Below are 25,750 nucleotides of genomic sequence, written 5' to 3'. Positions count from 1 at the left end.
ACTTCTTGTGCAACTGTTCCTGTTAACCAACAACATCTTACAGCAACAGAGCAGAAGTCACACCATGCACCATCTATTTATAGATAGATGATTTACCACTTAAGAGATATTATCTAATTGGAACATATAACAAGTCTTATATCCTGTATCTGCATGGGGGGATGGACTACATGACCTCTTGAATCCCTTCCAGCTCTACATCTCTATTTAAACAATGTGGCTAAATGGCTATTAAAATTATATTTTCAAATGCATACTTATATAAATCTAAAACTCACCTCTCCCACCCTCCAATCTTTGAAATCTTGGTTGGCTCTAGTATTTTTAATTTTAGAAGATAACGTTATGCTTAGCTATGGTCCTTAAATAGTGCAATATCGTATTAACTATAGTAATGCTAATATTTTGTTATATTCTCTGCTTTCCTACCTGCTCTAAGACACAGCCCACGCACTCTGCAGGGTCACAACTCACTTCCCCTCATGGACTTTGATTTTGTTACTAAACAAATGAATCATAAGTCAACATAAAGTCCAGTCTAAGCCTTTACTTTTAGGCATCATACTCAAAATCTCTGTATCAGGACAGCTCAGGTGGAAAGGTTATTTCTTCACCTTGTATTCCATCAATCTGGGTGGCAGCTTTATGAAGTGAAGATAGCTTTATCCTCACTCCAGGACAGTCCATTAACTTTTACCCATCTTAGGAACATAAGATTGGAAGACTTGCTGGCTCATCCTGTCCAGTCTGATACTATCACAGGCAACCACAATATATAATTCCATTCATAAACTTATCAAGCTCCATTTTACTACTCGTTAGGATGTTTGTTCCACTACCCCATTGGGAGGCGGTTCCAGAAGCTTAGCCCAATGTGTAATTTGCTGGCTGTAATTACAATTAATTCAGGATAAATACAATGGCCTAAAATTTTCAGTTTTTAAAGTACAAATATTGAACTACAGGAGAAGAATAATCTTAGCTTTGTCCCTTAAAAAAAAAGTTTGCCCTGTCTAAAAAGTTGAGATGAAGAATGTTCCTTGTCAAAACCTTAGAAACCTTGTTTTAAGTTTTCCTACCCTAAATGATCAAAAATATAAACTGAAATTAGCGGAGTGTAATAGAAATCTTATATAGCAGGGTTCCTATAGATATTAATCTACATCAACTCCTATTTTTATTCTGAAAGATAAGAAAAAAACTTATTGCATGATCTAGTATTTACAGTAAAAGAATATTATAAATAGAATAGCTTAGTAAATTTATTTTTAGGCATCAGCAAAAATATACAGTAATAAAGAGTTATGGCTTCACAAACACATTTTAACTCACAAATTACATGTTACATCAGTGTATCATGTTGTACTTGACATATTTGAAATCCATGCTTAATTTTACAGTTACAAATTCAACCATATTGAGCAGCATCTATGTTTTAAAATATCAGATTTATAAAATATTGATAGTGTATAAGAATGTTTTAAACGTTATATTTCTCTAGTAAAGTACAAAAATAGCTGTTAAAATCAATAGATAAAACAAAAAAGATAAAGGAACTATGAACTAGGTTATAACTGAGATGTTATCAAGGCTGTAAATATATCTCAAGATTTCTAGTGACATAATACACTCTATATGCTCTTTCCCAGTTTATTTCACAGAACCTCTCACTGTATCCGTGGTGTCGAAATTCAGAGTTACCTATCATTTAGTCTATAAATACAGCTTAGATGACTAAGGCTGAAATGTGCTAAGATGCAGTAATGTTTCAAATTCATACATGAAACAATTTAGAATCTTCCCTCAGGCACTTACTGCTGCAGCTCCTGCTGTTCTGTTACCCACAGTTTCCCCCATTTACCGGCTCGTTGGGCTGCCTCAGCCCTGGTCAGGAAATGGTGAAGCTGATCCAGCTTATCAGGCTGCTCCTCCAGGGACTTCTGCTGCCATATGGCTGACCCAGGCCCTGCAGCCTCCCTCAAGGCATTCCATTTCTGTATCAGAGTGAAGAGCTCAGAGAAGGACTTGTGATAACCCTGTCGCAGCATGTCTATGCAGATGTTCTTCTTGTATGAATTCCTGTAACTGGGAATAAGAAATACTTATTTTAGTTCTTTAAATCTGTATTATGTTCTCTACAATCCTCCCCACACACATAATTAAAGATACTACAATGGTTTTCAAATATAGACTTCAGAAGCCAACAAAGGAGTTGATATTTGAACCACTTAATTACAGGGTTTTTTACAAAATGGTTTTTAACTAGATCCTATACTATAGAACAGAATATAGCAATAGTGGTAATCTGTAGGTACTTTTATTGGAACTGCATTATAAATATACTCGTGTTCTTCAATTGAAATCCGTCAGGACAGTCAAATGAGTTAATCTACATCGAAAAAAAAGGAGGTGCTCACATTAGTTCACCGAAACACCGTAAGTTCTTAGTTAGCTTAAAAAGAGTGATCAGGAAAAAAATAAGCACATACTACATGTCAAAACAATGTACATGTTAAATAGTTTTGCTGGAGGTAATGGTGGATTGGTATTTGTTAGAAACAGAATCATCTGGGACGAGTTTAGTGATACAGAAATTTCATAATTTCTGACTAATTTTAAAAGCAAATGACATGTCCACAGAGATACAATAAAGAATTGATATCAAAGTTATTCCACTGATAAACTGGGTAAGATATCCATATTAAAAAAGAGATGCATAATTAAATATTTTCAGGAGGTTTGAGGCATTATTTATGGACATAATCCAAATACTTCTTTCAAGGGCATGAAACAATCTAGAGCCCAATACTAAAAACCCTTGAAACCAATGGGATTGCTTGCATCACTAAGGATTAAACCCAGAAATAATGGTTTGCAGGACCGGGCCTCTAGTGTTGGGTAAAAATTCCCTCTCTATCCCACTAAAATGACAAACCTCTAGATTTTGCATTATACCACCCAAATAATTTTTCTCATTAAAAGATTATCTTTTTTACTGCCAAATTTTCAGAGCATATAAAAGAAAATAAGGAATTCTGAAAACTGATGTTTAGTGTACATTTAACAAATCAGAATAAGAGTAATTCTACCCTAGGAACGACTCTTCTTTCTAGCCATTTCCCTATTCAGGATTGGCAACTTTTATAGCCTTCTTCCAAAACTCATGATTAAGACTACGTTTTAGTCATGGATATTTTTAATAAAAGTCATGGGCACGTCACAGGCAGTAAACAAAAATTCATGGCCCATGACCTATGCATGACTTGTGCTATATACCCCTGACTAAATCTTGGGTTCCTTGGGGGGGTGGGGTGGCCTGGGGGGTGCTGCGGGTGCTTGGGGGGGGAGTAGATGGCACACGGTCCGTGATCCTGGCTGGTGCAGTGGGGGACAGAAGATGGCTGGGTGGCAGTGTGTGGCCCGTGACCCTCACTGCTGCTGGGGGGTGGGGGCGAGGGAGCTGGCTGTGGTGCGTCGCCCCGGACCCCGGCTGGTGTGGGGGTGTGTGTGGCAACCTGAGACCCCTACTGCTGCTAGGGGGGAGGGCGGTGGCCCGAGACTGCCTCAGCAGCAGCTAATGCAGCTGGCCCAGAGACTGCCTGAGCAGCTCGGGCGGCCCTTGGGCTAGGCGCACCTGGCACTGCAGAAGTCATGGTGGTCCCGGAAAGTCACAGAATCCGTGACTTCTGTGATGACTTGCAGCTTTACTCATGACTTGCAGCCTTACTTATGTTATCGTACATATGGCTGTCATACAGATCGTTACTCTGAGGCCTGCTGATATCCAGCCCATGTACTGAGTCTTTGGTCTCCGGCTGGACGTATTCCACTGACAATTATTGCAACAGCCATCCTAACAATATAGCTCATACTAAGCTAGGCTAGCCTTCCTCAACTTGTCTTCAACTTGCGCAACCACAGTATGCCCCATACAACCTCATTTCCTTTCCCATCAAGAAGCGTCCAATCATTTGACCACCACAGCATCTTAATTTCCACAGTGGAAAGCATACTGATTTCTTTTTTGTGGATGGCCCAGTCTTTGTCCAATTCATTACTGTAGTTATTTTCCAGTTCTATATTAATGAAAATTATGTAAACACCTTCTTTAAGTGAAAATGGAGCAGCCAAGTTTCAAAATAAGCTTTAAGTGTCAATGACTGGTGCTGTTTATATTATATTAACATAATAAAAATAAAAGCTATTAATAAAGGATCTGTTCTTCTACTAATGCATACTGATCCTGCATAAGTAATTCACCTATGATTGTGGAGAGTAATTGGGGGGTGGGAGGAAATCCCACTGATTTCAGTGGGAATAACAGTGAACACTAAATTAGCATAATTGAGCATAGTGAAAGCAGTGGGGGAACAGGGAAAGAAATGAATGTTAAAAGTCATTTAGGAAGCAGAGATAAAATAACTAGCCATTATTTTAGAAAATATATAAAATATATTTTTAAGTAGTCAAATCATTATTCAGTTCAATTGTAGGTTCCATCATAACTATTTGAACATGATACCAGTATTTATAGAGTAGCATAAAACTGCCCCAGCCAAGTGTGCTAATCTCATTAGATAAATACATTTTACTTAAGGTCAAAGCACATTTTCTCAAATGAGCAGTATCATTTGCAAACTAATACATTTACATGGAGGATGAAGTCAGTGGTGTAACTACAGTTTGTGTCACCAATTTTCTAGCAAAAGGCTATGCCAATTAACTAAAAGAAAAAGAAACTAAATTACAGCTGGAGTGACCTCACTGTACTTAATATATAGTTCTTCTCAGGGAAAGATAATTGTACAACTGTATATTGTACCATAGCAAGCCTACCTATAGTAATAACATTTCAGCTACAGTATACTAAAAAATAGCACTAGTTTATATGACAAAAAGTTACACTTAAAGGATAGAAAGTACTGTATGGAGCAGCATAATATTTTTGCCCCTTGAAATTACTGTAAAGTATTTATAAATGGATCATGCATGAGTTATAATGGTCTTAAATTCAAATTGTTGGGATAAATTTTACTAATGTAATCTAAGAGATCATTTGACAATTATACTGAAATTGTTTCAATTATCAACATGATTCCTGTTGAAAATGCCAGTGTTCTTTTCCCCAAACACTGTAAAGCATGTTACTTTTTAACATGGATGTAGTGGAGACAAGGGAGATAATCTTCTGATTACATTTTAAGATGAATTAACGATGCCCACCAACATTATTGTTTATATTCCAGCATACAGTTCATTATAACATTATGTAGTGCACAGGGAGAAACAGAGATACTAAATCAAATTGATCATGTTTTCAATAATTGACAATTAGTTATCAATTGACATAAAATATCCAACACATAGGTCAGTGATTTTTTAAAGTTACTTGTGAACTTTTACCTGATGATTCTGCTTTTTTTTAAATAAATTGATGTTGACCCTAGTGAATCTTACTCCACAGTAAGGTGTTATTATTTAACTATAAACCCTATTTGTCTACATTCTATCCATTATGGTTTGAGGCTTCCTGTCAACATTTAGGCCACTTCAAGGCTCACTTTGAGTCACGTAGAAAAAAGAAAGAACTTTTATTCTAACTGTAATAACAATTTTTCAATAGGTTGAATGGTCTCTGGGGGCATCTACTGGAAATCTAGCAAAACTGCAGTCAGATCATGTTAATCAAGCAACTTCCACTGCAACAACATACTACTTCAGAACAAAAGAAAAGTGCAAATGTTGGGTCAAATACACTGTGAGGATAAATCGGAACAACTCTAATGAAGTCAGTGGAGCTGCACTTCATACACTGATTGTGAATTTGAATACTGTTTTCAATATCACACAAACAGAATGACCGTCAAAACCTGCAAATACTGTACGCACTGTTGGGCAAGCTATACCATGTGGACATAGCACAGTACAAGCATGCATTATTCTTTATCAGATGATTCACAAATTATGTTTAATTGCAAAGACTGTAATATTAAGATAAACAAACATGGGGTTTTGCTTTACTGGGGAGTGATCACCTAGAAAATGTGTTGAAAAAAAACCTAAATATTTCAGAAAGCATTTTTAAAAATATGAACTTAAAAACTGTTTTTGCTAAATTTAGAATATAGATGAGCATTTTGAAAGCAATTTTCCAAACAACGCTTTTATTTTTAGACAATGTAGTTTATTTTGATTTTGTTGCTGTTTTTGTTTCTCAATATATAAAGTTCAACAGATTAAGGGTAAAATTCTTAACACAAATCCATACAATTCTGAGTCCACCCTTTATCTGTCCATACATGCTTCAATTTCCCACTGATAGAAGCCTGATGATGTCAATGGATTGTCCATTTATGTAGGATAAGGAGAATACTGGGATTGAGATCCAGCGGGTAGATCTGACTGGGAATTTTGCCCTTAGCCTTCTCTAGCAGTTATTGAAATATAGTATCTCATGGTTTGATTGTCAAAGTGTTGAGCATCTTCAGAAGCTACCAGTGACTTCTGAAAATTAGGAGATTACTCTGTAATAGCTGTTTATTTTGCATTAACAAAAAAAATTATATAAGGTAATTTTCATGCACCTTATGTTATCACACATATGGTAGCAGCTACAAAAAAACAGATATGTAAACTTAAAAAGCACCGCTACTTTTAAAACACAAGGTATTTCAGTAAGATTTCAGATTTATATTTAATGTTATAATCATTTTAACTTTCTTACATTGTATAGCTATTTATACCTTTTTCTCTGTCTAAAAAAAATAAAAAATTTTAAAGCAACTAAAGAAATGCTTATGTAATGCTCATGTGATGCAGAAGATCTGTCTTAAACCCATAAGCCTTTTCTGATCTGCCTGAACCAATATAAAACGACGTTATTAAGTTGCACCAATGTTACAAACTCAAGGAAACTTGTAGTAAATTGCTCAAATCGTGGTATTTCTCGTTATTCTATTGTACTTTTAAAAAATATTAAATAATTATCTGAATTCAGTTCAATATAGTCCCAGATATTTTGCTTTTACTTTCAAATTTCCTTGCAGTAGACGATGTAGATTAGACCATTTCAGATTTGTTAACCTATTTTTGATTTATTTTACCGTTTGCATTTTAAGAGGCAAAAAGAATTACACTTGTATTAAAATAATCACATTAAAAATATATTGTGGCAGAGACACTTTTAATGGTCCTGATTCCCCACAGCTCACACCTTGGGTAGTCAATTACACCTCAGCAAAGTGGGTGAAAAAATACTACCATTCTCATTTGATAGCATTTCCATGTCAGGCCTCATATCTCTAGGTCTTTGGTATTTAATTAAAAAAACACAAGAAAATGTCAGCTGGCAATTTTTCTAAACAGTCTACTGTAGTTAGTAAAACACAGGATTACATGCAGAAAGCAATGATAATATATAGTTTACTAAAAAGGCATAATTATTATAATATAACACTATTGCAGAGTGTATTAATTATGCTGACTTCACCATACACACAAAACTGAGAAAATAAAATTTCTATCAATCAATAATAATTGAAATTTACAAACAGGCAAAGAAAAAATGCCTCTTTTGAACATGTTAGAGTTTAATTTAAGATATTTACTTTTTTATATTTTGATATGTGATGTTGACAATTTGTGTTTTAATAGTTATAAAGCTCTAACTTTTTGAATCTCAAATCTACTATCACTAAATAATTATTCCCCCTTCATAATTTCCTGCACCTATAGAAATTTAAATAGATAAAATGAAAATTGATATCATCTATCAAAATAATAAAAAAATTAATCTGAATTCTTCCAAGCCTAATTATATTCTTCACACCTAAACTGGGTTTCTTTAGCAAGCAAGTCAACATCTGGCAATAAAGTTATCATCCAGATTAACATCCAAAATCCTTAAAAAAGCCAACATATTTTTGCTTGTTAAAAATTGTTTAAAAAAAATCCCAAAATGACTCTAAATGTTTCAATACTTGGACATACTTTGAGATTTATGAGGCATGGTCTTTATGTCTGAGTATATACACAAACATATATACATATACAAATGAAGATGTGAACACAGAACCACTCCATTAACATTTTAGAAGTATATAGCTTAAGTAATAATAAAGAATGCTATTTGGAAAATTCATAAAACCAAAAATGCTGCATTGTTAAAACCTTCAGGATTCCACTCATAACAATCAAAAGGGAAAATACCTATAAGTCAATTACAGACAATTCTTCCTAAAAATGAAGAATTCCATAACACACAGTATTGAATTGCTGCTAAAATAAAGGTACACTTTTTTGTTGTGCATTCTTGAAGATACAAAAACTTATCTAAATACTTAACCAAAAAGTAGAATTATTGCAGTGATTTAGTTTGACTGCCTATACATATGTAAAACTGAAATATTTCACCAATTCAACAAATATCTCAGGCTGCAATTCTTAAAGCCATATCAGACAGGTATAAAACCATGTACACATACCCTTGCAAGTCACAGGCCCCAATCCAGCAAAGCACTCAGGTAGGTACCTAACTTCAAGCATGCGTGTAATCTCACTGACTTCAGTGGGACTGCCCACATGCTTAAAGCTAATTATATCCTAAGTGTTTTGCTGGACTGAGGCTTAAAGGGCCAGTGTGTCCCATATATTATCACTGGAGGCTGGAACTGACCCAGTGTTATTTAACTATACCAGAGACTCTTTCCCCTGTCATTCTCGTTCATCCTGGCTGCTTAAAATATTTCCCTTTCATTAAATTCTTACTGGATAGTAATACTTTAAATTGCAGAGTATATTAATTTTCATTAAATAGCAGACTAGAAAGTATAGTAGATCCCACTAAGTAACAATAGATAATTAACTTCCAAATCAGATATTTTTAGTCAGCAAGGTTGAGGATTAAGTCATTTATTTTGTGGTTAGTTGCAATTCAAATATAAAATTTGAAATATCCTAACGTAAAAATATGAGTGTCGGTGAGAATTCTTTAATGAATACATATAGCTGCCTCTCTTCCTTTTATTTAAAGGCACACTGCCACTTTAACATTACAAGAATAGAAAAGTTCATCAATTATAAACATCAAAGGATGATACTGAAGAAATGTTTTCAAATGAATACAATTCCTGTAATAATTAAAAATAATCAGTAATACAAGTAAATGGAAATATACATTTAGAAATGTATTTTTGATATATTCTGTTCCTAAATATAAATGCTTTAAAAGCAGAACAATTAAAGGTAAAAGTGATAAGCATAGGAAAATATTCTCTGTGCACCGCAACATGTACCAGTGATCTTGAGCGAATATTTCAGGCACTGTCAGAGAAAATGTTATTCTCTTTGTTGATTTTTGTTGATTTTCTATGATCTTTGTTGATTTTTAAATGGCAAGTAGGAATTCACTCTAATTTACATTCTTTTCAGAATATAATGATTTTTTTTCTCATTTTCCTGAAATTCAGGGATGTTCATTAATCAAAACTAATTCTAACTTGTGGTGTTGCATCCGAATTTTGTTACAGATTGGGGTGGCCAAACTTACTGACCCTTTGAGAGCTGGGGTGTGCTTGCTGGGGCTCAGGGCTTCAGCCCTGACAAGACCCCCTTCCCCACGGGGGCTGATGCCAGAGACAATATTGGAAGGGGACACATGGGATCATGTGCTCTTCCAGGTTTTTGCCAGAGTTTGCTGGCCCTGGTTGGTAACATGGTGCTGCCAGGGCCCCTCTCTGCACAGCAGCTGCTGGAGCCAGCAAGCTGGGAGCTGCGCCTTGGATAGAGGCAGTGGTAAACAGGTGGGAGCTGCAGGGAGAGCCACTGCTTTTGCTGCTGCCTCTCCCCAAGGAGCTAAAGCAGACACCCCTCCCTGCAGCTCCCAGCTTCTTTGCCGCTGCCTGTCCATGCAGAGCTAACACCTAGGAGCTGAAGGGAGGGGCCGCTGAGGGAAAGAGCGGGTGTTTGCCTCGGGGAGCATGGCTCAAGCTGTTGGGGGGGGGTGTCAAACCTTTAAATTTGTTTCCCACACTCCCCTCTCAGCAGGCACCAGTCATCTCTGGCAGAAACCCCTAGCCCCACCACCCCGCCACAGGGCAAAAGCCCTGAGCTCCCCCATCTCATTCTGGTAGGCAGAGAAGGGGCGCGGAGGGGGGTCTCTGGGAGCCACACTTTAATTGTTACAGAGCTGCATGCAGCTCACGAGTCACAATTTGGCCACCTCTGTCATAGATCGTCGCTTACCAAAATTACAGATTTCTTAATTCTTCTGTGTTAATATTGTAACTAATGGACTGAATAGGCTGGGAGCCAGGAACTTCCAGGTTCTTGTCTCAGCTACATCTTTGATATTTTGTGTGGTTTGAGACAAGTCATTTAACCTCCCTGTATTTTTCTTTCACTATACGTAAAACTGTACAGTGCTTTTCATACTCATTTTCTCACTGTCTCCTTGTACTCCCCCATCTGTCCATATCCATCTGTTGTCTTTTGTCTTAGATTGTAAGCTCTTTCAGAAAGATAATATAATATGTATGAAAACAGGGATAATGGTACTATTACTTACCTACTACACCTCCTCAAGGGGTTGCTGTGGATCAGTTAACTTTTTTAAAATGCTCTGAAAATGGAAAGCACTATATAAGTGCTAAGTATTTATTATCACATAGTTACTATTCAATTCCTATAACCCGCAGTATATTATATTTGTTTATGGTCACACCATTCAAGAAGGGACAGTCCCTGTCCCAAGATGCTCACAGTCTAAGGACCTGTAAACAAGACAGAAGTTAAATGAAGGGGAAAACAAACAGGAGTCTTATGCAAATCAAAATCACTATGAGAATTATTAGAAAGTCTTGACCGTCTCAAAGCAAATTCAATTGTCTTCTTATATTTCATTCTCTTTTTTGTGCATTATAGGTCTATGCTTTACCTTTGTACTCTGTTTCAAAAATAGAACTCAATTGTGTATACCTTGTACGTTTTCTTCAGCAGAAAATATTGTTGTACTACTGAGAAATAAAAGCCCTAGAAAACCGTAAGACCAAACTTAGTAAAAACAACAAGTCACATAAAAAAGAAAAACTTCAGCGCACTGTGTTCTTTTTTATTAAAGTGTGTCATGTATTTTATCTTTGCAAGAGTTTGATGAGTTTTTGCAAGTAAAATTCTGTTTCCTCTACACTTGCTAATAGTCATGAGAATCTGTAGTTTGCACCTTCCCATTAAAAATGTATTGTATTTTTTGAAATTATTCACCCCGCCTTTTATCCAGATCATGTCTTTGAAAGGAGGAAGTAGATAATAAATGGAATAATTCATGATTTCCCATTAAATATGAAACTTTCTTTTGCAGAGTTTAGAAAATGAAGTTCTACATAATGTACAAAAGTTGATTAGAACTTTTTTTAACCTCTTCAAGAAAAACCTTTCACATTATACAACTGCACAGAGAAGTTTCTATAGGAAAGGTAAACCATTCACTCCCCCCACAGTTTTAGATCACTGCCTAATTACGCTAAATCACATGTATACCAGATCTGAAATTCAGAGATTGCATTCCTCTGACCAAAAAGAATGTGTCTCTCCAGGTATCAAATTCTCTTTTTGAAAGTTACTTAATAAACACTGAATCCTGATCATGACAAGTAAGATTATGAAGAATTATTCGGACAGAAAAAAATACATATTTAAACAAGCACCACATCAGAAGGGGATTTAGGATACAGAGCCTTAAAGCTGAACTTCTTTTGTTATGAAAGGATATAACTTTTGCTTGCAAATTTCCATTTTCTGTAAAAAAGATTTTCAAAATATACAAATAAAGAAAAAAGCTATTTAAAATGGAAATGAATTTACACAGGCCAACAATTCTCAGACAGTGGGACAAAACCCAAAAGTGGGTCATAAGGGGGTTGGCTCAGTGGATAACATCAAATCGCTGACAGCAACAAAAATCTTGCAGTAACTTAGGGCATATCTACACTACGAAATTAGGTCAATTTTATTTAAGTTGATCTTCAGCAACCAATTTTATACAGTCAACTGTGCGTGACCCCACTAAATGCATTAGGTCAGCAGAGTGTGTCCTCAATACCATGACTAGCATCAACTCATGGAGTGGTGCACTGTGGGTAGCTATTCCACAGTCCCCACTGCCCACTGGAATTCTGGGTTAAGCTCCCAATGCCTGATGGGGCAAAAACAGTGACGCAGGTGGTTTTGGGTACATGTTGTCAGTCTCCCTACCCTCCCTCTTTGAAAGCAACGGCAAACAATCATTTCCTTTTTTCCTGGGTTATCTGTGTGGATGCCATAGCACAGCAAGCATGGAGCCCACTCAGCCACACACTGCTTCTGTGAGCATTGTAAACACCTCGCACATTTTCTGTAGTATATGCAGAGCCTAGCTAGGAGCCGTCAGCACAAGGAAGATTGTCAGGAAGACATGGATACAGACATTCCTAAAAGAATGGGATGTGGCAACTGGGATATCATGGTGGCAGTGGGGCATGTTGATACAGTGGAATGCCGATTTTGGGCATACATCTAGTGTGCTTTCATTCATTAGCTTTTTGAAGAATTAATGGTATATGAAATGCTGCATCTTAAAATCAACATTTGGAGGTGGGGATTGGCTAGATGTTAATTCAGTATTACAAGAACATTTATTTTTCATTCACAAAACTTCAGACCCACAGGAGATGTTTTCACACAGGCTTTTTTTTTTTTTTTAAAGATGATTTCAAATATAATTACTGACACAATTCTAACTATAATGTTTGAAATGTGATATAACCTCAGTAAAAATTAAAATTAAATTAAACCATAGGTTTAAATGCTTTGATAGACATAAGATCAGTAGAAGTGAAACATTATTTTAAAGTTCCAAGTTCCACTCAGAAAGGTGTAAGGCCTGGGGAACTTCAGATTTTATTGAATACGATGACTAGAAACAAAGGAAACAATAAACTTACTGTATGTTAAAATGCCTCAAAAAGGCCATACTTACGCAGCAGCCTCTTGTTTTGACAACCCTTTGATATTCATCGACAAATAATGATCTATGGCATCTTTGTCTTTGATCAAATGAATCCTAAATTTAAATGAAAAAAAATTCAAAGAAACACTGTGAGGTCCTAAAGTAGACGTCTGCAGCATGTATAATGTATTATCATTGCCACGCAGAGACAGATAAATACTGAAATATTGACAAAGTAATGTATCAGACACATTTTATAAACACCTACAAGTATCACATTTAACTTTTTGGTCTGTAGCTATTCAAATCTTTATTTTTGCAGGGAAGCAGAGTTGGCTTTGGTATTTAGGGACCCTGTTATCCAATGGTTCTATATACACTACAGAGTTTTTTGTTAGGTAAACCACTGTTTAGCACCCCCCTAGACTCAAACTTTTTTCCAAAATGGAATCATTGCTTCGTCCATGCTTTCAAGACAAAAATGTAAAGTGTCAAACTCTATACTGTTTAAAAACAAAATTTACTCACATATATACTGAGGAGTGTAATCTAGGCTCAGAGACAATTTTACCTATCTAAAAATCTCAAGAGCATATCCAAATGAGTGACCTTCATTAAAGGCCTGGCCCAAACCTACTGAAGTCACCAAAAAGACTCCCATTGACTTCACTGTGTTCTGATCTAGTGCTAAGGCTGGAAGTTGGATTGACAGACAATTCAATTTCAGCCAACATTTCAGCCAGTTGTGCCTCCAATCCCATACAAAACAAAGGTCCTGGCGTTGCAAAGGCACTGTGTACTGACCATAAAAGCAATGAGGCCTTCTTATATATACTGAGAGCATCACGTTAGAGGATATTACTTTTATAGCAGTAATGTGAATTAACTTTTATTCAATAAAAAAATAAGAGAACACTAAAATTGCACAGTTAAGCACTGTTGTATGTAAATCCATAACTCTGCCCCTTTGTGGATATGTATTACACTGCAGTCTATAATTACTTCATTGCATTCTCTCCCTCTGACATATTTTTTCCATAATTATACGGACATCTGGATAACATTTTGCAGCGTTGCCTACTACTCTATGAATGCCAGAAAAAGGTCACAAAAACATGTACACGTACATAATAAACTGTGTTTACAAAATATACCACACTGAAGTAGTACGGTTGCCAGGTATCCGGTTTTCGACCAGAACACTCGGTTGAAAAGGGACCCTGGCAGCTCTGACCGGGCCGTTAAAAGTGCAGTCAGCGGTGCTGCGGGTTTAAGGAAAGTTAGTTCCTACCTGCCTTGGCACCGACCTGCACCCTGGAAGCGGCCAGCAGGTCTGGCTCCTAGGCAGGGAGAGGATGAGGCTCCATGCGCTGTCCTCTCCCCACACTCCCATTGGCCAGGAACCATGGCCAATAGAAGCTGGTGGAGGGGAGTGTGTGCCTGCGGGCCTCCTGGCTCCCCTGCCTAGGAGCCAGATCTGCTGGTTGCTTCCAAGGTGCAGCGCGGTGCTTGAACAGGCAGGGAGCCTACCTTAGCCTCACTGTCCGGGAGCCGCCCAAGGTAAGCCCAAGCTCCAACCCCAAGCCCCAACCCCCTGCTCCAGCCCTGAACTCCTGCAAACCTGGAGCCTGCTCCTGCAATCCAAACCCCTCATCCCCAACCCAGAGCTCATACCCCCCAGCCCAGAGCCTGTACCCCCTCCAACATCCCAACACCCTTTCTCCACCTGCAGCCCCCTCCTACATCCTGAATCCCTTGGCCCCATCCCCCAGCCTGCACCCCCCTCCTGGACCCCAACCCACTCATCCCAGCTGCACCCCAGCCCTCTGCCCCAGCTCAGTGAAAGTGAGAGAGGGTGCGGGAGAGCGATCCACCAAGAGAGGGGGAATGTACTGAGCAGGGGCGTGGCCTTGGGAAAGGGGCAGGGCTAGGGTTTCTGCAATAGAAAGTTGGCAACCCTATGAAGTAGGAAACAAAAACAAAAAAACCCGAAAATTTGCTGCCATATACAGGCCACTTAAATTCATCTCATACTTAACTATTGCTGCCTTAACTGCACTTAAAGTACATTAGCCTGATAGTGAACTATCTCATTCCTCAATTGCACCTAAGAAAGGCCATGCACATAGAACGTGCTACTGGTTACATAAAAATACAGACCTTAGAAAGAAAATAATTTATCATAATTATCAAACTATAATCTAAATTACAACCCAAAATCAAAGTCTGCAGACTACACCTAAGAATCTAAATCAATGAAGGTATTATGGACCATTAGAACAATACAAATAGTGTGCAATAATGTAAAAGATGTATTACACGATACTACATGTTTAGCCAAGAATGTAGACAAAATATATATATGTATTTCAGAAATAGTATATGACCATGTAATTAAAAACAAAAACTCTTTGGCTAGACACCACCAAAGTGCCCTGAAACTATGCACCTTAGGAGGTCTGCAAAAGGAACCCTCTTGCTCTTGGGGATATTCCACATAGAAAGAAAAGGCAGAAAATATCTAGAGGAGACAATATTCAAGCACCACAATTATCTAGCCAAAAATTAATTTAAATCACCACTTAAATATAATTTCCAGTGAGATGGATGGAAAGTCTGTCGTCTCACCTCTGCTTCTCAGGAATGTTTTTGGGTTTTTTTTTAAACACTACACTCTATAGACATTAAAAATGAATCACAAAGCTTACAGTGGCACTCGTCATGTAGTCCAGGTTTAAAATTATTCTAATCTGATGGGGAAATGTGCTCGAGAGTTAAAAAAAAATTAAGCATAGCCAAGAACTGAACACACACAGAACTCATAAATCAGCTACTGTTTACAATAGACCTATAATGTTTTGTGGTGTATTAAAGGGACTGCCAAGACAGATATCAATCATAAAGAATTCAAGCTACTGGAAAAAAATAAACGTTTCTCTCAGACCTGTGCTGACACCATCAATGATGTTTGTGCACAAACAAGAAAGAAAAGACAGGAGAACCATATTAGCTTATTCACCATAAAAACACAAGAGTCAATTCAATTACTACCAAATAGAAAAAAGATAAAGCTCCAACCAGGGTGTTCTAAACAATCAGAATTGAAAGCAACAAAAATTATAAATGTGAAAATTATCTGGCCATGTCTTATAAGTCTGTTTCAAGGTGCCCTGTGCACTTATTTAGAATTTTCATTTTGTCATAACTGAGAGATGGGGTGGAGGTGAAACTGGGTAAGAATCACTATCCTTTTTCTTCCAGAAATTGTCACTTGTTTCACCAATCAGCTTCAGTGTTGTCATGACTCACCGCATTTCATAAATAGATTATGTAAAGATCTTTATTTCTCTTTAAGTTGATTTCTACTTAAATTTTAAATTGATTTCTTATTTAAAAAAAATCAGTTTTGTCATCATCTTACTGATGACCAATCCATACTTGCTAGCATTTTGAAGCAGCTGTTTTACAATTGTTTGCCTCCTCAGTTTAAAGAGCAAAATTAGCTAATTTCTTTTACTGAACACATTCTTTATACATACAAAGATAAAAAATCAGCCTTGTAAGATTACACAAAACAGAACCATGTGAAGATAAAGAATGATAAATACAATTTAAATCTTATCTTATTCCCACTTCAAAAACTGGTAACTTAGAGTCAGTTTCTCAACAACATTTTGTATCAGTACAGACACAAAATATCAAATAAATCAATAGTTATAGTAACATTAACACTCCCATGATTTATCACTCAATCATAATACTCAAATATGGTAACAGATTCCTTACATCCATAACAAATTCCCTTTAATTTCCAAAATAAAATCACCATATACCCATATCCAGTTCTTTAAAAAAATCACACAAAGGCTTGTAAAACCAACCATGGACTGTTTTGATAGTTAATAGTAACAGCATTTATTCAAAGGTTATCTATTGGTAAGCTACATTAATCAAAGTCGGAGAGATAGAGGGAGCAGGTATATGCCAAGGGAGCATGGGCATAGTGAAAGGTGGAGTGTTCAAAGGAAAATGGCTAGTCAGGACTTGCTCAGGGAATCCTGAGAGATTCAAGGAATCCTGAGCTACATAGAGTAAATGATTCAGACCCATTTCTCTGCTCCAGCTCCAGCAAGATGTGAATTGGACTGGATTGCACTGAAAGGCTGCCTCAGTGCTCAGCCAGAGGCTCGGAAGGCAGTTCTAAAGTGAACTACTGAAGTACTTAAACATTTCACCCATCCCTCTGCCTGTTTCAGATCTGGATGAAGCTGGATAACATAAGCTTGTTGGAGGGTTTGAGATAGATAAAGAAGCTGGCTGCCTGAGGTGCAAGGGAGCATGGCTGGAACCAGCGAGCAAAGGTTTGATGGGGATAGAGGGACAAAGGAGAAATAATTGTGGGTGAGGCTTCAGGAACAGAAGGCAATGGAGGCATCCAACTGATCTGCTATGGAGTTCCAATGCTAGTGGCCATAGTAGGTGTGGTCCTGTGTCACTCAGACTGTGGTGACATCTTTCGAAGCTTGCACAGAGACAGCTCCAAAGCTGCTGCTATCATTAGATTGGAGAGGGGCTGCTACTGTTAGGACTGAAATAACCAGAGGGTGCTGCTACTCCTACCTTCTGGCACAGAGGGAACTGGGACTTTGCCTCCCTCAGAAGGAATTCTAAGGGGGACAAACCATCACAGCAAAGGGATCTATATGTTTCTATGGGGCCCACATCAAAATTACTCTGCCAACAAAGGCACCTATTACCCCAACAAAGGATTCTGTGTATGGGGAGCTTCACTGCTACCATCCCAACAGAGTACTCTACTAAGGTGCGGCAATAGCAAAGAGCCCTGTGATAGGTTGGCAGGAAGCTGCTTCCATCCATCCTTCCCCCCCCACACCTATCCCATACAGAATTCTGTGTTTGTTTAGAGGATGTTGACAAGGACTGTCCCATACAAGAGCTCTCTGCTAAACCAGACAAGAGTCCTGCCACTGCTGGTCTTCAGGCCAGCTGGAGCCTCTCTGCTCCTCAGCTCACTACATCCTGTTCTCAGTCTCTAAATGCTGCAGTCTGGTCCAGGAGGAAGAAAAACCTCAGCCTTGATGCATCTCTCAATGCAAAGAGCTCTCTTTTTAGGACTAAAATAAATTGATTTGTGGGAGGTTAAATGGGGCTACTTACCATTAATTTACTGTGACCCAACATTAACTGATTTATTTCGAGTGGGGAGCAGCATTAATTGGGATCTCAGTACTCAATCAATGGTAGACCAGGGTCTTCAAACCTAAGCAGTGGGGAGCAACTAACTAATGGCAGACCAGATAGCTGGAGACATGACTTGGTATGGGGTGTGATTTGAGGCACTGGTGTATTTCAGCCTGGTGAATAGGTTTAGTCCTATCAAGTGTTGGTAATTTTTTCATGACAAGTTGTATACATTTTGAAAGATATAGGGACGCTTCCTTCCCATGCAAAGTCAAAATGATAAAGTCTTATTTTTTTAATCCAAAAGATTACATTTCAAAGATTTAGCAATGAAATACTTACTAAGAGGAAAGAACTCTACTGAAAATTTAGGAGAAAGTGTATACCATGAATAGACCTCTTTTGAAATCTATCATAATGCCAAAGAAAAATGGTGGTACTAATCTCCCCTGTCTTTACATACTTCACTGATTGTTCGAAAGCTTTTCTTCATTCTTTAAGTAGCATCTTGAAACTTCATTGAACTTAACAACTTTACTGAAACTGCAGGCAATCTTGTGTATTAGATGATGCCAATTCAAATATGGACATTTTCAATACATTATATTTTAGATGACAAGAAGATCATTTGGATTTTATTGTTCTGTCTTAAAAAGACGAGTTTGCGCTTCCTATTGCCTTTTATTCATTATGTGCATATAACGTTGCTAAAAGATGATTTTCTTGTCTTAAACTTTTGCTTTTTAAAGTATCCCTACTACTCAAACCATAATTTGTCTTCTCTTTAAGATATCTGATTGAACATATTTACAACAAAAGTGTTAGTCTTCCAAAAGTCAGTAAGAGACACACATACCTTGCAAGTTTTATTGAAGGGCAAACCATCTGCTCCACAAGACTGGTATATCTCTTTGGACACTGTATCAGCACAGGAGGCAAAGTACTCATTCTGAACTAAAATATATATATATATACATAAAATTTAAAATAATAGTGTCTTCCCTGTGACCCATGACTAATGATCCCTTACCCTTCTTCAGTCTTTCCCCATTTACTGTTTTCCCCCTTTTGTTACATAATATGTAAAATTAGGTCCCTATGCTGCAAAAACTTGCACATGTGATTAATGTGCATATGTCTTTGCAGGATTGGGTCCTTGAAGTTACTGGATTGGAACAACATGCCTGGGACTGATTCTGATCTCATTTGTAACTGCATTGTGGTACTGCTGATTTAGATGAGTTTAACTGAGATCAGAATCAGGCTTTTTTAAGGGTCTATGGGCTCTCAATTGTCAATAGTATCTTATTAAATAGATGAGTAAAATATAGAAATGATAAAACATGCAATGTGTAATAATGATGCAATAGCAGGTATTGTATTATTCTACAAAATAAATAATAATAGAAACAACCACTTAACTTTATAACTATAAGTAATGCTATATGAACACAGGCTTTTACTTATGGAGAACAAATCCAAAAAAACCCCATAGCTATACAGAGCAGTCTACTTTGTCTTTTTGAAGTACATAAATGTTAACAGGACTTTTTTTTGTCACAGAGCTACTGTGTTCTTTCCTCTCAAGTACTCAACCTAAACTTCCCACCATTAAAGCTTCAGCTGCCAGTTCCTTCATTTTCCACATCTGTGATCTGAAGACATTAGCAGCAGGAGCACTCTTACTTTTAAATTTGGTTTAATGTAGGTATTGCAAGATCTGTTAGCAGGCCCCAAGAGACAAACTTTTAACTGGGATGGAAAACAGGATTTTAAAGGGGGAAAGAAAGTTAGCTATTTGTTACATTTATTGAATGGAAATTTACTTTGTGTTACTTGTCAGAAGAAGTTGACAGATATCAGTCAATCAAAAAATAGGCTAATTTAAATAGAGTGTGCTTTCTGAACAAGCAAAATCAATTTAATTGCTGCTATAGCGAGCAATAGCACACAAAAATATTGTGCTAAAGTTTCTAAAAAGCATATTTGTTCCTCATCACTCAGAATGGCGTATCAATAAGGTAATGGAGGATAAGGAAAGAGATACAGTAGGGCACTACATTAAGGAGGCTGGGGGGGTTAATAGCGATTTAATATTGTTGATAACATTTACAATTGTATTTCACAGCCCAAGTGAAGGCTAGACATTATACAAACAACCAGATTTACAGTGACACTTTTCATCTAAACATCTCAAACCACGTCACTAAAAAAAAAAAAAATATCAATAAAAGTAAGAGCATATAGTAATTGATCTCAGTTAAGGATTGTACTTTTTAAAAATTCTAGATTTGTATTTATGTCTGTGATTAAAGAAGCTTTTCTGTGAAAAGGAGTTCTGATTGGCAGTGGTCTATAATGAGAGATGGCCAGTCACTGATTAGCCTTCCTGTCACTGGAACAAAAATATCAATGACCAGAGATGGAAAAAGACTTCAGAACAAATCCTTCTATAAATCTCATCTCTTATTGTACATCTAATGATTATCTGCAATTGTATTTTACAGCCCAAGTTACCTTCACATGACAAGATGCAAGATATGTTTTAGTTTAGTGTTTAATTTTTGTTTTTAATTTATTTTGGTTTTTGTCTTCATAAGTATATGGAATTTTTGGTGATTTATTTTATTTCCAAAATATAAAGACAAACTTTACATATAAATTATAAGTATACAAAAACAGGAAGGTATTGGTAATACATTTTAGTGAAGCAATTTATGATAATATTCCTTTAAACTCATTTTGATGTTCATTTAAACGAGTGATAATCTCTCTACATTTTACTTATTCTGCATGGGTCAAATTGTACTGCACTTACTAATAGCAATCAGACTATCCACAGGAAAAGGTGATATTCTGTGAAAGTGACGGTAGCATAATTCGACTTTAAATAAGGGCCAGATCTATCTCCCACTGAAGTCAATGGAAGTCTTTTCACTGGTTTCAATGAGGAACGGACTGGATGCTAAGAGCCTGATCCAAAACTCACCAAAGTTAATAGAAAGGCTTCTACTGATTTTCATGGGCTTTGAAGAAGACCAGAAGTCTCTGATTCAGCATATCACTTAAGCATGAAGTACATATTAAAATTAAGCAAGTAATTCAGGGGATATTCAATTAAATGAAAAGGTGGGAAATTCAAAGCCAATATAAGGAATTAATTTTTCACACAACATGTCATTAAACTGTGAAGCTCATTGACTAAGGAAATTGCTGAAGCCATAATTTAACAAGATTCAAAGAGGAATTGGATAGTTATACAGATATGAAAATACCCACAGTTATCACTGTGATGTTGTATAAAAACGAAGGTCACCATTTATATCATTGTTGTTACAACTGTTACACAATTGTAATAGCTCTTGTATAAAGTATGCCTTGTAAGATATCACTGGAAAATTTGCAATCAGTTGAACAGTGTTATTCTGTTTATGCTGTGCGTATTATCAACGTGTAGGAAGTTATGAATCTTTGCTATGTGTTTGGGTAACACCAAAATGATATATTTATATCCGGACCAGCCAGACACGGTTAAGGAAAATCAACTCTTCTAACAGGCCTCTCTTGAGGATGCCTCAGACAACATATGGACAATGGAGGCCCACTGACTCAGCAGGGCATGTAGAACATGTAATGCTTGATTCCATGTTTGAGATAGTAACTTTCCATGCACATGGACTGTGGGGTATAAATTGGAGAGTGTGACATCATTCCCTTGCCTCTTTCCTGCTCCACGTCTCTGGATTATGATTTCTAACAATGAAGAGCTTTGAACAATGACCTGAGGACCCCAATATCTGGGAAGAACCAGAGAGATTTTTGCAAACTAGCAGATTTTAAATCACTGCTATTATCCTGATCTACAAACTCGGCAATCAACTGTAATGCATATGATTCATTTTAACCTCTTAATAACTCTCTTCTTTTTTATATATTAATAAACCTTTAATTTTGTAGTTACTAAAGGATTGGCTACCGGCATGGGTTTCGGGGAAGAGCTGAAATATATTTGACCTGGGTGTGTGTCTGGTTCTTTGGAACTGAAAGAACCTAATATATGTTATTCTTGGTTTTAATAATAATTTAACATATAAATCTGGTTTGGTACATGAGAAGCTAGAGAGCCTGAAAGGAGGTTGTCTTTGGCTTCATTATAACTAGTATAGTATTTTGGAAGCAAACATTTGTTACTGGCTTGGTAAAATTTTATGAAATAATAGACCACCAGTCTGGGGTACATGCCCTCTTTTATGGCGGTATGACCCGAGACTGATGCTCTTAGTTGTGTCCCATACCAGGCAGCATGACAATGATAACTAACTACAACAAACATTTTGGAAGGGGTATTAAACCTTGTGCTTCAGGGCTTAAGCCAATCGCTATTAGATACCATGATGAGAGCTATGTGTGTTGGGGACGGGGACAGATTATCCCACATTGCCTAGTATGGGGTTATTATTCCCTCCTCTGAAGCATCTAATGCTGGTCATTGTAAGAGACAGAATAGCGGACTAGGCAGACCTTGGGTCTGATCCATAGAGCTCTGTGAGAATGTAAAATTTGTATCTGCATCCAATTCATGATCCACACACATGGTCAGTGGATATCTGCAGATTTGCAGAACTCTAGATATAAAATTTGTATCCTTGACCATCCAAGATCTGCAAACATGGTCTGCGGATAGTCACCGCATCCGCAGATGCAGGTATCCACAGATATAAAAGCAGATGTCTGCAGATTTGCAAGGCTCTACTGATCCAGTATGGCAATTCCTGTGTTCCTATGATTAAGAACTTTGCTGCCACAATAGGCATTCTAGAAATCAATAAAGTCAGTATTACAGGGCTTTGGACTGGAAAGTGGTAGAAAATAGAGAATATAACTGAATACTTACTGTATAGAAGGCACTTGTTCACTCCTAAGATGGCTAAAAATAAGAAAAAAAAATTTAGACTCTACAGAGTCCAAATGAAGTTATTAAATTTATTCACTTTACATAATGGCTAACTTACAGAATGTTTCTTAATACCATTTTATTTCATCTACCTCCCTTCTAAAGCATGTTCCAAATCCACACACCATTAACACCAATCAGATTTTGCAATAATGGGGATCAAGACATTTAGGTCTACACTACCTGCCGGATTGGCAGGTAGCGATCGATCTATCGGGGATCAATTTATTGTTCTCGCAATCCGACTGCTCTCCGGTCGACTACTGAACTCCAGCTTGGTGACAGGTAGAAGAAAAATCAACGGGGGAGTGGTGACCGTTGATCCCGCGCCACGAGGATGCAAAGTAAGTGATTCTAAATTGATCTAAGATACGTCGACTTCAGCTACGTTATTCTCGTAGCTGAAGTTGTGTATCTTAGATCGATTCCCATTCCCACCTCCCCAGTGTAGACCAGGCCTTAGTTGCCCTCAAACAGAGAATTGACTTTAAACTCTCAGAGCAGAGGCCATGTCACTTTTCATCTGCAAAGCACCATAAATGCTTATGGCACTGTACAAAAGCCCTGACTCTGCAACCTGATTCATGCAGGCAAACTCTTAAGTTCATGATGAGTGTGAGTGTCTCAAAAGTTAACAGAACTCAGCGTGGGCACAGCTGATCCATTTACATGACTGGGTGTCACACAGAGATATCTGATTAACCATTTATCTATTATATGACTAACTGTATAAAATTGATACTTATTTATAAAATATTCAAGAGTAACCAGATGTCAGCTTGACAAAAGATCAAGAACAAAGCGTGATGCTTCCTAGTGTGTGCTGAATCAAGACTTCAATAAACAACATCTAGAAGCCATGAGTGAAATCAAGCAGCTTCAGTCATGTCTATACTATGGACTTTCAAGGAGAAATTCCCATCTGTGCAACAACTTTCAGCTGCTCAGAATACTGGATCCCACCAGAGCTTTTCCTACATTAGAGCTCCCAAAAGTAATAGCACCAGTAGCAATGTTTTCTGAAAATTCCCTAGTGAAGAGAAGCCCTTCCTGAGAATTCGTGCTGCTTCACTAACCACACCATCAGGAGACAGGAAAAGAGAAAGACCAGCAGCAATATGAAGAGAGATAGGTAGGTAAGAAAAGGGTGAAAACAGAAATAGGAGGGATAAAGGTGAAGTGGCTTTGGGAGATGGGAATTAAACAAAAGAGCTGAAGAATAATGGATAAAAACACAGCTAAAGAAATTTGTGATGCATCATTTTAATGTATAACATGGGATAATATCTCACAGTGAAGGACTGACTACTCTTGACATTTGCAACTTTTTTGGATTTGTGTGAATTAACTATCTGATGAACTTTGAGGAAGGTAAAGGAAATCTTATATATTACCAATTGCAAATTTGTCTGGGAACACACTATTATTTGTGTAACTTAACTACAGACTCTAAACTGTTCACTTATTTATTTTTTAATCAAAGCTCCAGTTTCCAAGAAACTGGAAACCGATGTGAACCTAGGGAAAGTATTTTGAACTCATAAGTATGGAGTAGTCAGCGGTGCTCCTACTGCTCCCTTCACGGTTCTTTTCAATCACGTCTTCCAGCACACTCAGGACTCAGCTCCAGGAGACTGGAACCACGCCATTCTGTTGCATTTACAATAGCAACAGGGCATACAATATTTTGAAAAGAAAAGCATTTGTGACACACACAACAGGAGCGAGCGAGCGACCCTCCAGCTCCAGCACAAGCACAGTGCAAACGCCCTGACACGGCCCAAGCGTGCAGCACGAATCGCACCACGGCTTCTGCCCCTTAACGTGCAGCGCCAGACACACTCTCCAGCTTACGCCCAGCAGGGAGCCCTGCGAGCGCTGGGGCCGGTGCTGTGCAGCCTGGCTCTGAGCTACAAGATCCCTCCGCCCACACGAAGGGCTGGGTGTATCCCCGCCCCCTCGGCACCACCCCGGGAGAGGGCAAACCAGAAACCCACATAGGAATTATTACCCCCCACCCCAGGGGCCCGATGAGGTAAGCGGGATCTCACCCCACCAACCCCCCGCGGGGTGACCAAGCCGGGTAAGGGGCGATACCCACACGGGCCCCACTCACCCGCCGGCCGCAGCTAGGCGAGTCCTAGGACGCCCAGAGCCGTCACCATGGGAACCGAGGCGGGATCCGCAGCGGAGGGGCCGGAGCGAAAAGCGATGTGAGCATGCGCAGTAACCTCGGCTGAGGTCGGGGCGTTCGGTTCTGCTCTTAGTTGGCATCACTCTCGGTTCTCTGCAGTGAACGGGGCGGGGGTAGAATTTGGCCAGGTGTGAGCGGCAGGAGGTGAGAGCCGGGTAGAGGCGCTGCCAGCCAGCGGCCGCGGCGGGGAGACCCGGGCGTGGGGAGGAGAAGGGGGGTTAGAAGGGGACCCCCGCCGGGGTGAGCCATAGGCAGCGGTTGCAGAAATCGGGTGTCGGTGGCCGAGGAGGTTTGTTCGCTGGCGGGACAGAACGTCTCAGCAGCCACTCCGGGGCTGTGCCTAGGCAGTGCAGCTCTTCCCTCCCTGAAATGATGTACCCAGCTGCTAAAGGAGACCGGAGTCTGTGAACCCTGAGCG

General features: G+C 38.2%; 1 protein-coding gene across 1 annotated transcript in view; it reads right to left on the bottom strand.

Moving 5' to 3' along the window:
• Positions 1-25,306, bottom strand: part of TTC29 (tetratricopeptide repeat domain 29) — a 196,974-nt gene extending 171,668 nt beyond the window's left edge. The window contains 5 exon segments of the mRNA XM_030564792.1: positions 1,862-2,085; positions 13,013-13,096; positions 19,041-19,138; positions 23,079-23,111; positions 25,255-25,306. Of these exon segments, the coding sequence (XP_030420652.1) occupies positions 1,862-2,085; positions 13,013-13,096; positions 19,041-19,132 (400 nt within the window). The 5' untranslated portion in view covers positions 19,133-19,138; positions 23,079-23,111; positions 25,255-25,306.
• Between the last annotated feature and the right edge of the window lie 444 nt (positions 25,307-25,750).

The sequence above is a fragment of the Gopherus evgoodei genome, chromosome 5, assembly GCF_007399415.2.
Source record: "Gopherus evgoodei ecotype Sinaloan lineage chromosome 5, rGopEvg1_v1.p, whole genome shotgun sequence".
Lineage (NCBI taxonomy): Eukaryota > Metazoa > Chordata > Testudines > Testudinidae > Gopherus > Gopherus evgoodei.
This window is presented reverse-complemented; position numbering and strand designations above follow the sequence as displayed.